This window comes from Lynx canadensis, chromosome D4, assembly GCF_007474595.2.
Source record: "Lynx canadensis isolate LIC74 chromosome D4, mLynCan4.pri.v2, whole genome shotgun sequence".
NCBI classification, from domain to species: Eukaryota; Metazoa; Chordata; class Mammalia; order Carnivora; family Felidae; genus Lynx; species Lynx canadensis.
Window position 1 is genome coordinate 88,592,149 of NC_044315.2, and position 11,867 is coordinate 88,604,015.

At 54.1% G+C, this 11,867-nt stretch overlaps 1 protein-coding gene across 2 annotated transcripts in view; it reads left to right on the top strand.

Annotated features, from left to right (window-relative positions):
• Positions 1-4,272, top strand: part of FUBP3 (far upstream element binding protein 3) — a 51,161-nt gene extending 46,889 nt beyond the window's left edge. For both annotated transcript variants that reach the window (XM_030293050.2, XM_030293051.1), the window contains exons 17-19: positions 499-570; positions 1,872-1,999; positions 2,915-4,272. In XM_030293050.2, coding sequence (XP_030148910.1) covers positions 499-570; positions 1,872-1,999; positions 2,915-2,923 — 209 coding nt within the window. In that variant the 3' untranslated portion in view covers positions 2,924-4,272. The remainder of the gene's footprint in view (positions 1-498; positions 571-1,871; positions 2,000-2,914) is intronic.
• Positions 4,273-11,867: the final 7,595 nt, after the last annotated feature.

The following is an 11,867-nucleotide window of genomic DNA, read 5'->3' on the forward strand; positions in this document are numbered from 1 at the left end:
TCCTGTCCCGGAAAGGCGCGAAGCTAGATTGGGATCAGGCGCACGGGGTGGCCCTCGGCCCCTCTGCCGTGTGGCCCTCGTCTTCCCGTCCTCACCGCGGCAGTCTCTGGGCCGTTTTCCCTGCACTCTGCTCATCCAGGGTGAAAGCCACCAGTTCTCGAACAGAAGGGCCAGGGGAAGGGTGCGGGCAGCACCACTTGGATCTTCTGTCCCGTTTGAAGGCCGATTCGGGGACCCTCAGACACAGTCGCCCCGGCCCCGGGGCTCCCTGCAGCTCGGATCTCCACCCGAAGGGTCCAGGCCGGTCCCGCCAGTGGCGGTGGCGGGGGACAGCCGTCCCGCCCGGCCCCACCCTTACGGGGACCGTAGTCACACCCGTCTGCCCGTCGGCCTGTCCCTGCGGCCAGCCTGCTGCCGCCTTCCCGGGCCACAGGGCCTGGGGCGAGCGCAGAGCAGGGCCTGGCGCCGGGGGCCTGACCCTTTGTGTTCTCCGCACAGGCCAGCAGAGCCAGCCGCAGAACAGCCAGCCCGACTACAGCAAGGCCTGGGAAGACTATTACAAAAAGCAGAGTGAGTGAGACGGCCTTCCGAGCAAGCAGACCCCTGGGCCCAGAGGCCCCACGCCTTAGGCTTCGTCGGCCCTGCCTCCCCGTCACCTTTGTTCTTCAACGCTTTCCCTGTGTGACTCGATCTCAGTCCTGCCTTTGTCTCCCCGGGTCCCTGTGTGTCTGTCAGAGGAGACGTCCCCCCCGCCCCCCAACCCCTTCTGGATGCCACAGGGCCTGAGGACAGCTCAGGGCCGGCTGTCCCTGCCTCGGCCACCCCCTTTAGAACCACTTGGCCAGGACTCAGACCAGCCAGGCGTCCTCTTCCGTGACCGGCTTTTTCTGGTCGTTTCCGGGTGGGGAAGAGGAAGAACAAAACTCAGGGCAGGAGTCTAAAATTGGAGGGGGTGTTGAGGTGCTGGCCTCCCACCTCGAGGAAGCTCGTTCTCTTAGCTGTGCCAGAAACAAAACCCATCTTTTTAACGAGGGAAGGAAGAGATTTGGGAACAGCAACCAGAAAAGCCCCCAAATAACTCATTGAAAATTCGTGCGACATCCTCTGTATTTGCGAAACTGCCGAGCCACAGTGGCTGTCGGGGAAGACGGCTCACGTGCCTTGATTTCGAAGGGTGTCACCTGCTGGTTGGAGCAGCTCAGGTCAGAGGCCGCTGAGGAGATGTTCGCCCTGGTGTTTGGGATCATCACCAGGTGGATAGCCCTTCCAGGGACTTCGATGGGGGTCAGGGAGGTTATCGGCACCCCAGGCACCTGCTGAAAGGCCAGATGCCCCGTCTTCCCCAGACCTCCCGAGTCTAGACTCCCAGACATACGTGGGCCTGTGTTTCCAGCCCTGGTGGGATTGGCCCCTCCGCACAGGCGCACCCCACACCCAAGCCAGGTACTTACACTCTTTTCCCTCTTCCCACCTCTCTCTCCCTCTCTCCCTCTCTCCCTCTCTCTCTTTCTCTCTCTCTCTCCCCCTCTCTCTCTCTCTCTCTCTCTCTCTCTCTCTCTCTCTGTCTCTCTCTCTGGCACTGGCAGCCGACGGGGCAGGCAGACAGATGCAGAGAAGGTGATTCTGGAGAGAAGACAGGAGGGTCCCGTAGGGGCGGAGCAGGGCCAGGAGCACGAGGCTAATGGCACCTTCTTGCAGCAGGCACGCGGGCCGCGCCCGACCGCCCCAACCCCGGCCCCGCCGACGTCCAGCGCCTGTTCCGGCCGCCCCCGAGCCTTTGGGAAGGGACCCCTCCAAGCTGGCAGTGTCCCCGACCTCCCCCCGCCACGTGTCCGCCCCCGGTAACCCCTGTCCTCTCCTCTGTCGGTCAGGTCACGCCGCCAGCGCTGCCCCTCCGGCCAGCTCCCCGCCGGACTACACGATGGCCTGGGCCGAATATTACAGACAGCAGGTCGCTTTCTACGGGCAGACGTTAGGACAGGCTCAGGCCCACAGCCAGGTGCGTCGCCGGCCAGGCGGCCCGGCCCCCAGCCCCTTTCCCCGGAGCCTGGGTGTGCGCCCGGCCACGGCCACGCCGGCCCCCTCCTCGCCCCGGAGAGAGCGGGTTTGGGCCGAGCGGGGGAGGGATTGGCTGGGCAGCCCCTGGGAGGAAGGCGCCTCACGCCCGCTGGCGAGTGGCACTCAGCTTCCCCGGCTGTCGGGGAGCGCGCCCAGACGGAGCATCCGGGGCGGGCCTGGTGTCACGGTAGGGACCGTGGGGGTCATGGTCCTTGAAGAGGGCAGCGTGGCCTCACTGTCACCCTTGGCCCCGGCCAGCGGTGCGGGGCGGGCGACAGGAGGGTAGAGTCCGCAGCGTCTGCGGGCCCGACAGGGCAGGGCGCCCGGCCTTCGTCCCGCGCGGAAACCCGCTCGGCTCTCGTCCGGTCAGAAGCCAGAAACCGGTTTCTTATTAACGTAGGGAACGTGGCGAGATCCTCCCACAGAGCATCTCTCAGGTGACCCGACGCCAGCCAGGTCCCTGTGGACGGCGTGTCGGTCACCACAGGCCCCGGGCCCAGAGCTCGCTGGTCATCTCACCGCCAAAATTGGGCCTCTGTGCCCGGGGCCCCGCGGAGACAGGGGACGGGGCTGACGGGTGGCCGAGGACAGCTCTCTCGCGCCCGCTCCCCTGCCCCACACCGCGGTGTCCCTTGCTTGGAGAGCCGCCCAGGACCTCCTGTTCAGGAGAGGGTTTGTCTGGGCCAGGTCCCATGACGCGGGGCCCCGGGGAGACGCAGAGACATTGGCTCGTGTGTGTGTGTCCACGCCTGTTGACGGGCCAGAGGGGGGAGGGTGACCTGTCACCCCCTGCCGACAGAGACGAGGACATGAGAGGTGGCCTCACAGACTAACTTCTGTCCCCTTCCTTCCCCAGGAGCAGTAGGACGGCGGCCCGCAGTGCTTTTCTCCCCGAAATCATTGTGAGCGAAAACCCGTTTGTAACAGAGGTTTATAGATTTGCAAACCTTTTGATGAAGAACTTTTGTTTTGTTCTGTGAAACACTATATTTAGATTAACAGGACTTTTCTAAAAATCGGGAAAAATTCGTTACTAAAAATGGCTGATAATTTGTTTCATTGTTCTTGTTTGTTATTTCAAACGTGTAAGCTCTGGGATTCTTTTTGGAGCAGTGCCTACAAATTCAGGCACCAGAATGTGCCTCAGAGCAGTGACATTTCAACACGGTGTGTTTTCGTTTCGTTTCGTTTCGTCGCGCGTCTTTTTATTTACAGTTTTTTGGTTTTTTTTTTTTTTTTCTGTTGCGACAGAAAGTGGCTTGGAAATCTTAGGTGGTATGTAACAAATTCTTTTAAAAATTTTTAAACAGTATTTAAATATTCTTAAATGTGTAAATTCATTAAATGTTTTACTTCTAATTTCTTGTATCTTGGCTGTCTGGTTTTACTGCATTTTTTAAAAAAACTGAACTATTATGTATTGTAATTAATTATGTGAATTCTGAATTGAGACAGAGAATTGTATTGCTGTCCAACAGGGATTGGGAGGGGGCATTTTATAGGGTTTGTATAATTTCTAGAGTGCTAAAGGGGTAATATAAAATGTTCTTGTGTTTAGCATACGTTTTTTTTCGTGTCTCCATTACCATTTGCAACTGTGTATCTAAGACCTCCAAGCTGGTTTTAAAAACAAAACGAAAAACCTTTCTCTCTTCTCTCAGAAATATAAATACTGTTATTTTTAATATTAAAAAGAAATCCGATATAACTTTTAACAAACACTGTGGCACATTAAACCGCATAAAAATGTAGTAACTATTTTTTAATTCCAAGGTGTTTCCTTCCTTTTTCCTTTGAGATATTTTCTTAATATTTGTCAAATTAACTAGACGAATAAATCTAGTATTAACCACAATATGAATTAAATGATTTTGATTTAATAAAAGGGATAATATGATCTCCGACGTTTACTGTAGTGTATCTTGTACAGATAACATGTATTTTTAAAGGAAAGAAAAACGGAATCGAAGCTGTTTTTCCTTGCATTTTTCATTGATCTGAGGGACATTCCGTTTGAAATGTACCGACGTTACAGTCTCTGTTTTTTTTCTCCTTATTTTCCTTATAATGCTTGAAATGTCTAACTATTAAAAAAAAGGCAATTGGAAAATGTTATGCATGTTGTTTAAAAAAAAGTGTTCTTTTTATTTGACTGACAATTCATTTTACACTCTATATAATAAAATTTCCACAAGACGTCTTGTGGGCGAAGTATTTTTAGTCTGTTCGCTTTCCTCTCGCTCGTTCGGCCCCCTGCCCTCCTGCCCCCCTGCCCCCTGCCCCCTGCCCCCGGCCATAAAATCGAGCGAAGATTCTTGGAGTTTGTAGCCCGCTCGTCCTGCGCGAACATCAGCCCGACTTAGCTGGGGCCCGGCTCGTTAAGCTCATTTTATTTTAAAGCCTTCGCAGAAGCGGACGGTCTGACGGGAGAGCCTCGATCACGACCAGCCCCTCTTACCTGTCCCATCTGGCCGGGGGGGGGCTGTGACACCGAGACGTCAATAGCGAGTTTCCTCACAGCTGTCATGCTAAGTGGAGCCGGAAGATTCATCGAAGGGAGGTTGTGACCAGCTTCCCGAAACTGAGTCGGCACACAGCCTCCCTCCGCCCGCGCGCCTCCCCACACCCTTCCCGGGCACGCGGGGCGGCCAGGCCGGGGACGTCAGGGCTGCTCTGGGCCCGGTGCCCTTGGCCTGCCTTCCACGCTGTCCTAGGCTGCCCGGCCGCTCCCTCCGGGACCCCGAGCCCCGCCGAGGGATACCGGGGGCTGGGAGACCCGGAAAGCCCCGGCGAATGTGCCTTCTTCCCGTGTTCCCGTTAAGGAAACAAAAGCGGGGGGGGGGGGGGCCTTACCCACAGGTTCGAGTCACGGAGGGCCCTGCCGTTTCAGGACAGGGCGTGACCATGTGGGCCCTGCTCTAGAGGGGACTGAGGAAGACAGAGGAGCCTTGTACTCCGCTTTCTCCTTCCCTCCTTCCCTTTCCGGTCGGTTAAAGCAACGGGCTCTGAACACAGCTCCCGACTTTTAATATTTGAAAACGCCCTCCCACGGCCGCTAGCTTTACATGTGAGTCATTGCCTCGTGTAGACGCCCGGTGCTGCGAGCACCCCGTGTAGAACCCTCGGTGTGTGTGTGTGGGGGGGGGGGTGCGTGCGTTTCCAGTGTGGGTCCCTTTTCTCTTCTCCACCCCAAGCTCTAAGAGGAGGGGGGGGGGAAAGCATCTGTGGCTCCTCGAGGCCGAAAAGGGGTGTGGACGGCAGCCGTGCGGAGGCCTGTTGAGAGCCGGAAGACAAAAAGATGTGGCATCTTTAACTACACCTCTAGAGAATCGAGTTTGACGTTGAGAAATTGAATAGTAAAAGCCACTTGGAAAGAAGGAGGGGCGGGCAGGAGGAGGGCATAAACGCTGATGATGGGAATGGGAATTGGGGAGAGGGCATTACAGAGAAGACTTCCTTCTAATTCATCTTCCAAGCTCTGTGCCAAAACAGCATTTGGCATGGTTCACAGGGAGCGATTGTGTGATAATGAACCCTAAGGTGTCCCTTAATTGAAGACTGAGCATTGCGGTTCGTGCCAAGAGTCGTAAATGGTGCAGGCTTGCGGGAGGATGCATTTTCTTAAATGTATCGGTAAGTACAGATTAGCGTTTGTCCCCAGTGAAATGCCCATACTATAAATTATGGAAATCTCTCTCTCTCTCTCTCTCTCTCTCTCTGTCTCTGATGCAACCTTTTATTGAAGCGGGGGAAGGCGGGGTATAGTGCAGCAGGAGGCAGGGGGGAAAGTTTGCAAGCATATGAAATTTGGCCCTTCATTAACATGGCGCCCACAGAAGATGGTTTTCATCAGCTGTCTGGTGTCCTGGAAGGAAGGCCAAAGTGCTCGAAATGTACCAAGTTCAGCGATTGTGTTCCATTAAGAAAGCTGCACGGTCATCACTGAAAGGACAGTCTGGGTTTGGGGAGGCGGGGGTGGGGCGGGTGCCCAGTCTGACTCCAGAACCCCGCCCCCCCCTTCTCCCACCCACCACCACACGCCCCCGGACTTGGCCTCGGCCCGCCTCCCCAGGGCAGTGTTCAAGGACCGGGCTGGGCTGTTACCGAACGACGCAAGAGTTTGGGCTGGGGGGTGGGGAGTGCTCCCGGCAACGTGCTCCATCGACGTCCCTGCCCTCTCAGCGGGTGGGGGGGGGGGGTGCCGTCTTTTCAGTGTCCCTTTTCAGGGGTGACCGTCCGTGGTGCCCTGCAGCCCCCACAGTCGGGTTGGCTGGGGCCCAGATGGCACGAGACAGGACCCGGCCCACGAGGGCGTTTGGACGCCACGGAGCCTCAGCTCCCAGCCGGCTGCGATGGCACAGTTTTCCGAGCCCCACTTCTGGTCCCCGGGGACCCAGCCGGGTTTGTTTGTTTTTTTTTTTTTTTTTTAGACAGGCTAATGCAAATGGTCCTAACAGACTCCTAGAGAGTAATGGCCAGAAAGCGGCTTGACATTCAGTTCCGCAGGGGGTGCTGGCCAGGCTGGGTCCGTGCCTGGCGTGGGGTGGAAGGGGAAGTCGAGGAACCCCCGTAACAACGAAGCTCCTTGCTGGCCTTTGTCCGGAGGGACTTCTAGCAGCCTCTAGCAAGGGAGTTCTGGTCCCTTCCCAGAGGAGACGGATGAAGGTCTCCATGTCTTGGAGGGTAGACAGGAGGGTTCTTCCCATTTCACAGCCGAGGGCTCCGCGTGACTTGAGCGGTCATCCAGATGACCTGCCCTCGTTCAGACAAGTGGAGGGGCCGGTTCCGTGCCAAGGTCTATGCTGCGCTCATCCAGGGCTGCATTCGAGAGCCCACATGAGCGTCGGGACCGCCAAGCGAGGCAGCCAAGATGGTGGGGGAGTGGCTGTGAAAGGTAGCGTTGAGCGCCGACCGTGGGCCAGGCCCTGTGAGGCCCTTACAGCCGACCGTTGTCTTCCGTTCCGCATTCACGAACGCCCCTGCTCACCAACGGTTGTGTGTAATCTCCAGATGAACACCCACCGCGCTTCCGTGGATGTTCTCGGCCAAAAAAATACAATCGGAGTTGCGCGACGCACGGGTCTCTCGCCGAGGGAAACAGAGGCAACGCGCCGCCTGCCCGTCACGGCTCTGGGGCTGTAGGCAAGTGTCCGTCTGGCGGTCTATTCAGTGCCACGGTTTTGCAACGTTTGTGCTTCCTGTGGGTGGTTTCGCTGCTGAAAATGGCCTTGAGCACGGTGCCGTCCAGTAGCCCTAAGTGCAAGCAGGCAGTCGGTGTCAGTGAACCGACAATATGTATGAAATAAGGTGTTTTTATTTTTTTATACCTATTTATTTCATTTAATCTCTACACCCCAACGTGGGGCTTGAACTCATGACCCCAAGCTCAAGCGTCACGCGCTCCTCCGGCTGAGCCACCCGGGCGCCCCAAATGAGGGTCTTTACTGTTTTATGAAGTTTGCTTATTTTCGTTTTGAGAGAGCGCACAAGCCGGGGAGGAACAGACAGAGAGAGGGAGACAAGAGAGAATCCCAAGCAGGTTCCACACGGTCAGCACAGAGCGCGACGCGGGCCTCAGACGCACGGACCATGAGATCGTGACCTGAGCCGAGATCCAGAGTCGGACGCGTATCCGACAGAGCCAGCCGGGCGCCCCCAGATAAGGTGTCTTTAAACGGAAACACGCATTAAACACGGTTACGTGCCGGTGGGTGAGACGCTGTGGCCAGAGTCGTGAAGGGACCTAACCTTGTGTCTCCCCTGGGAGCGATGGTGCCCTCTTCCCCGATTCGGCTTCCCTGAGACTTTATAGAGCGTAACCGCGGCAGCGGCGTGGAGGGTGTAAATGCACCGACACTCGAGCTTGGGTGTGAGCACTGCCCCCACCGCTGTGACCTAAGGCACATTATTCAGCACTCCGTGCCCCCAGCTCCCTCAAGTGCAGCGTGGGGATGAGAACTTTCTGCCTGGTCAGGGGCTGCGTTAGGGTTCAATGACAAGTTTGTAGAGCGCTTGACATCCGCTTCGTGATGAGCACTCAAAACACGGCAACTCATGGTAATGACTGAGTCCAGGACCTCTGTTCTAGTGGCTTTTCCCATTCCGCGGCGAGTGCCAGGGGCCGACTGTGCGATCTGAAAAAGGCATCAGCCTCGCTACTGACCCTCTCTCTGGCTTCTTCTGGGCTCCCCCGGTCTCCCCCAGGATTCTAGGACCCCCAGATCAAGTTTGTTGGTCCCCCAAAGCCATAGCGGCCAGGCCGTTAGGAAAGAGCGGCCTTCGTGGGCAGGTGGGGGCAACTCTGGGAGAAGCCAGGACCCCACCCACCCACCCAAACACACACACACACACATCGCCGTGTGCCACAGATGTGTGGGCTGGCCAGCGCGCGGGGGTGCGGATCAAGGCTGCTCCATTCTGGCCTGAAAGCTGATGTTCAAGGCAATCCTATTTCAAGCACACCGAGAAGGAGTTTGATCCTTTGTGTCTCGCCCTCTTGCATCAGATTCTCTAATCGGGACCCCCTGGGAAGCAGGGACCTGGGCCCCAAACTGTCCCAGCTGTACTCACTGTAGCCACTTTGTTGAGTTCCCACGACACTCCAGAAAAATCCATGTACCTTCAGTTCACTGCGGGGGAGTCGGATGGGAGAAGGATGACAAGGGGGGGGGCGCCTGGGCGGCTGGGTCGGTTGAGTGACTTCAGCTCAGGTCGTGATCTCACGGTTTACAGTTCCGAGCCCCACATTGGGCTCTCTGCCGTCAGACCAGAGCCTGCTTGGGATCCTCTGTCCCCCTCTCTCTGTCCCTCCCCTGCTCACACTCTCTCTCAAAAATAAACAAACAGGGGCGCCTGGGTGGCGCAGTCGGTTAAGCGTCCGACTTCGGCCGGGTCACGATCTCGCGGTCCGTGAGTTCGAGCCCCGCGTCGGGCTCTGGGCTGATGGCTCAGAGCCTGGAGCCTGTTTCCGATTCTGTGTCTCCCTCTCTCTCTGCCCCTCCCCCGTTCGTGCTCTGTCTCTCTCTGTCCCAAAAATAAATAAACGTGGAAAAAAAAATAAAAAATAAACAAACAAATAAATAACTGTGGTACTTTTTTTTCTTTTTGCAGTGTTTTAATCCGTGTAGACAGGCAACTATCATAATTGAAAGGATACTGCTTAGTAATTAATTACACTGGAAGAAAAAAACTCTACCATGAAACTACCTCCCTAAGTGATCAGGGTCCTAGAAAATGGTACTTTTTTTTTTTTTTAATTTTTTTTTTTTCAACGTTTATTTATTTTTGGGTCAGAGAGAGACAGAGCATGAACAGGGGAGGGGCAGAGAGAGAGGGAGACACAGAATTGGAAACAGGCTCCAGGCTCCGAGCCATCAGCCCAGAGCCCGACGCGGGGCTCGAACTCACGGACCGCGAGATCGTGACCTGGCTGAAGTCGGTCGCTTAACCGACTGCGCCACCCAGGCGCCCCGAAAATGGTACTTTTTAAATGTCACTTTTCATTTCTTTGTCGCTGGTTTTTAAATTTCTTGACCTGGATTCCAATGACTTTATTTGAATTCCTTATTAAGTCTAATAGCTTGTAGATTCTTTTGGATTTTCTTTGTTCTAAATCATGTCATTCACGAATAACAGTGGTGTTATTTTTTTCCTTTCCAATCTTTGTGCCATTTAAAAAAAAAATCGACTGTTCCACTGCCCTGTCCAAAGCCTCCAGTACATAGTTCAGCAAAAGTAGTAGGGACAGGGCATCCTGGCTGGTCTCATCCGTAATCTCGGCGGGAACACATTTAATAATTCGCCATTAATTATCTTTGCTGTCCATTTGTTATACACACTTTTTATCAGATAAGGAAGTTCCTTTCTGTTTCTGTTTTATCATGACTGGGGGCCAAATTTTTCAAATGCTTTTTCTGCATCTAAAGAAATCATCCTATGATTCATCTCCTTTTTAATATTAATATAGCAAATTACAGTGATTGTTCAATATTAAACCAGCCTTGCATTCCTAGAATAAACCTCACTTGGTCACAATCTGTTATCAGTGTTTCTTGTATATCATTGGATTGAATTGCTAACATTTTTCTTTGGAATTTTTGCGCGTATATTCATGAGAACAACCGATCTATAATCTAAATCGTAATTTAACCCATTGTAGACCCACAACATGTTGACTTGTGCTACTTATTAGCTCACGACCCGTTTCCATCTGGCTATGGCGTCGCTGGTCACATTCCTGATGAGGGATGTTCTAACTCCCGACTGCGCTTTGAATACGGGCCTCCAGCAAAATCATACCACAAGGCTCATTACGGAGTTCCAGATTCAGATGCCAGGCAAGGCTCCAGCAGACAGACCACTCGCCGTGGCCAGGATTATCACATCAGATATTCCTTCTGCCCCATCGCTCTTTCTTCTCCTTCCGGGACTGCAATTTCGCATCTGTTACACCTTTTAATTGTCCCACGGTTCTTGGCTATCTTGTTGTGTCTTTCATTTTTCTTTGCTCTTTGCACTTCCGTTTGGTAAGTTTCTATCAACACATATTTAAGCTCCCTGATTCGTTCCCCCGCCGCAGCCAGCTTACTGATGAGCCCGCCAAAGGCATTTTTCATTTCTGTTACAGTGGCTTTTTTTTTTTTTAATGTTTACGTATTTTTGAGAGAGGGAGAGAGCATGCGTGTGCAAGAGAGAGCGGGGGGAGGAGGAACAGAGAGAGGGAGACAGAGGATCCCAAGCAGGCACTGTGCTGACAGCAGAGAGCCCGATGCGGGGCTCGAACTCACAAACTGTGAGATCATGACCTGAACCGAAGTCAGACGCTTAACCGACTGAGCCACCCAGGCGCCCTTCTGGTGTTCTTAACTTCTAGCATTTCCTTTCGATTCTTTCTTAGAGTTCCCATCTCTCTCCTTAACATGCGTATCTGTTCTCCCCTTTGCCCACTTTTTCTACTAGAGTGCTCAACATATTAATCATAGTTATTTTCAGTTCCTTGTCCGATCATTCTGGAACTGGGGCCATACCTGAGTCTGGTTCTGATCATTGTTTTGTCTCTCCAGATTGTGTCTGTTGTTTGTTTTGTCTTCTTGTTTTGTTTTTGCCTTTTGGCATGCCTTGTGATTTTTTTGCTGTTGAGAGCCAAACCCGCTGTAGCAGAGAATAGGAACCGAGGTAAATAGGCTTTTAGCGTAAGGAGTATGTGAGTCTGCCTACGAGTGAGGCTGTCATATTTGCTGTAGTTGCCAGCGTCTGTGGTTTCGAATTCTCTTAGTGTCTCTTCTCACCTCCTGTCTTGACTTTGGGCTTCCCTGCACACTCCTCCTCAGATAGAACCTTGCAACTCGTTTAGCTGGGATCACCACCCCCACCCAGATGGGATCACCACCCACATCCTGGAGCTCCTGCCGGTGTGGAGGAGGGGAGGTCCAGGAGACTGGGACACTCTACAGTTGCTCAGTGGCAGGTCCGTCTCTTAGTGAGCCTGGCTCTCAGGGCCGCTTCTCCAGTCCAAGAGTTTTTCCTTGCCTGCCTCCCACTCCCTTCTCCGGCTACTCTACTCCCCGCAAATTCTTGGAAGCTCTGTCTCCTGCCGATGATGTCTGATTGTCCATTTGTTTTCCCTTAGGTGAGACAGGAAGTCTGGAGGGAGCTGGAGGGAGGGGAGACTTCCCCTCCCCAGTTTGGGATAAGGCTCTGGGTGAATTTCACCAGGACGCCTCTCCCCTCCCCGTGCCAGGGGCACTAGCTGGTCTCTTCTCAGATCTCCTCCTGGAGAACCTGGTGGGGTTCCTGGAGGTAAAAAACCA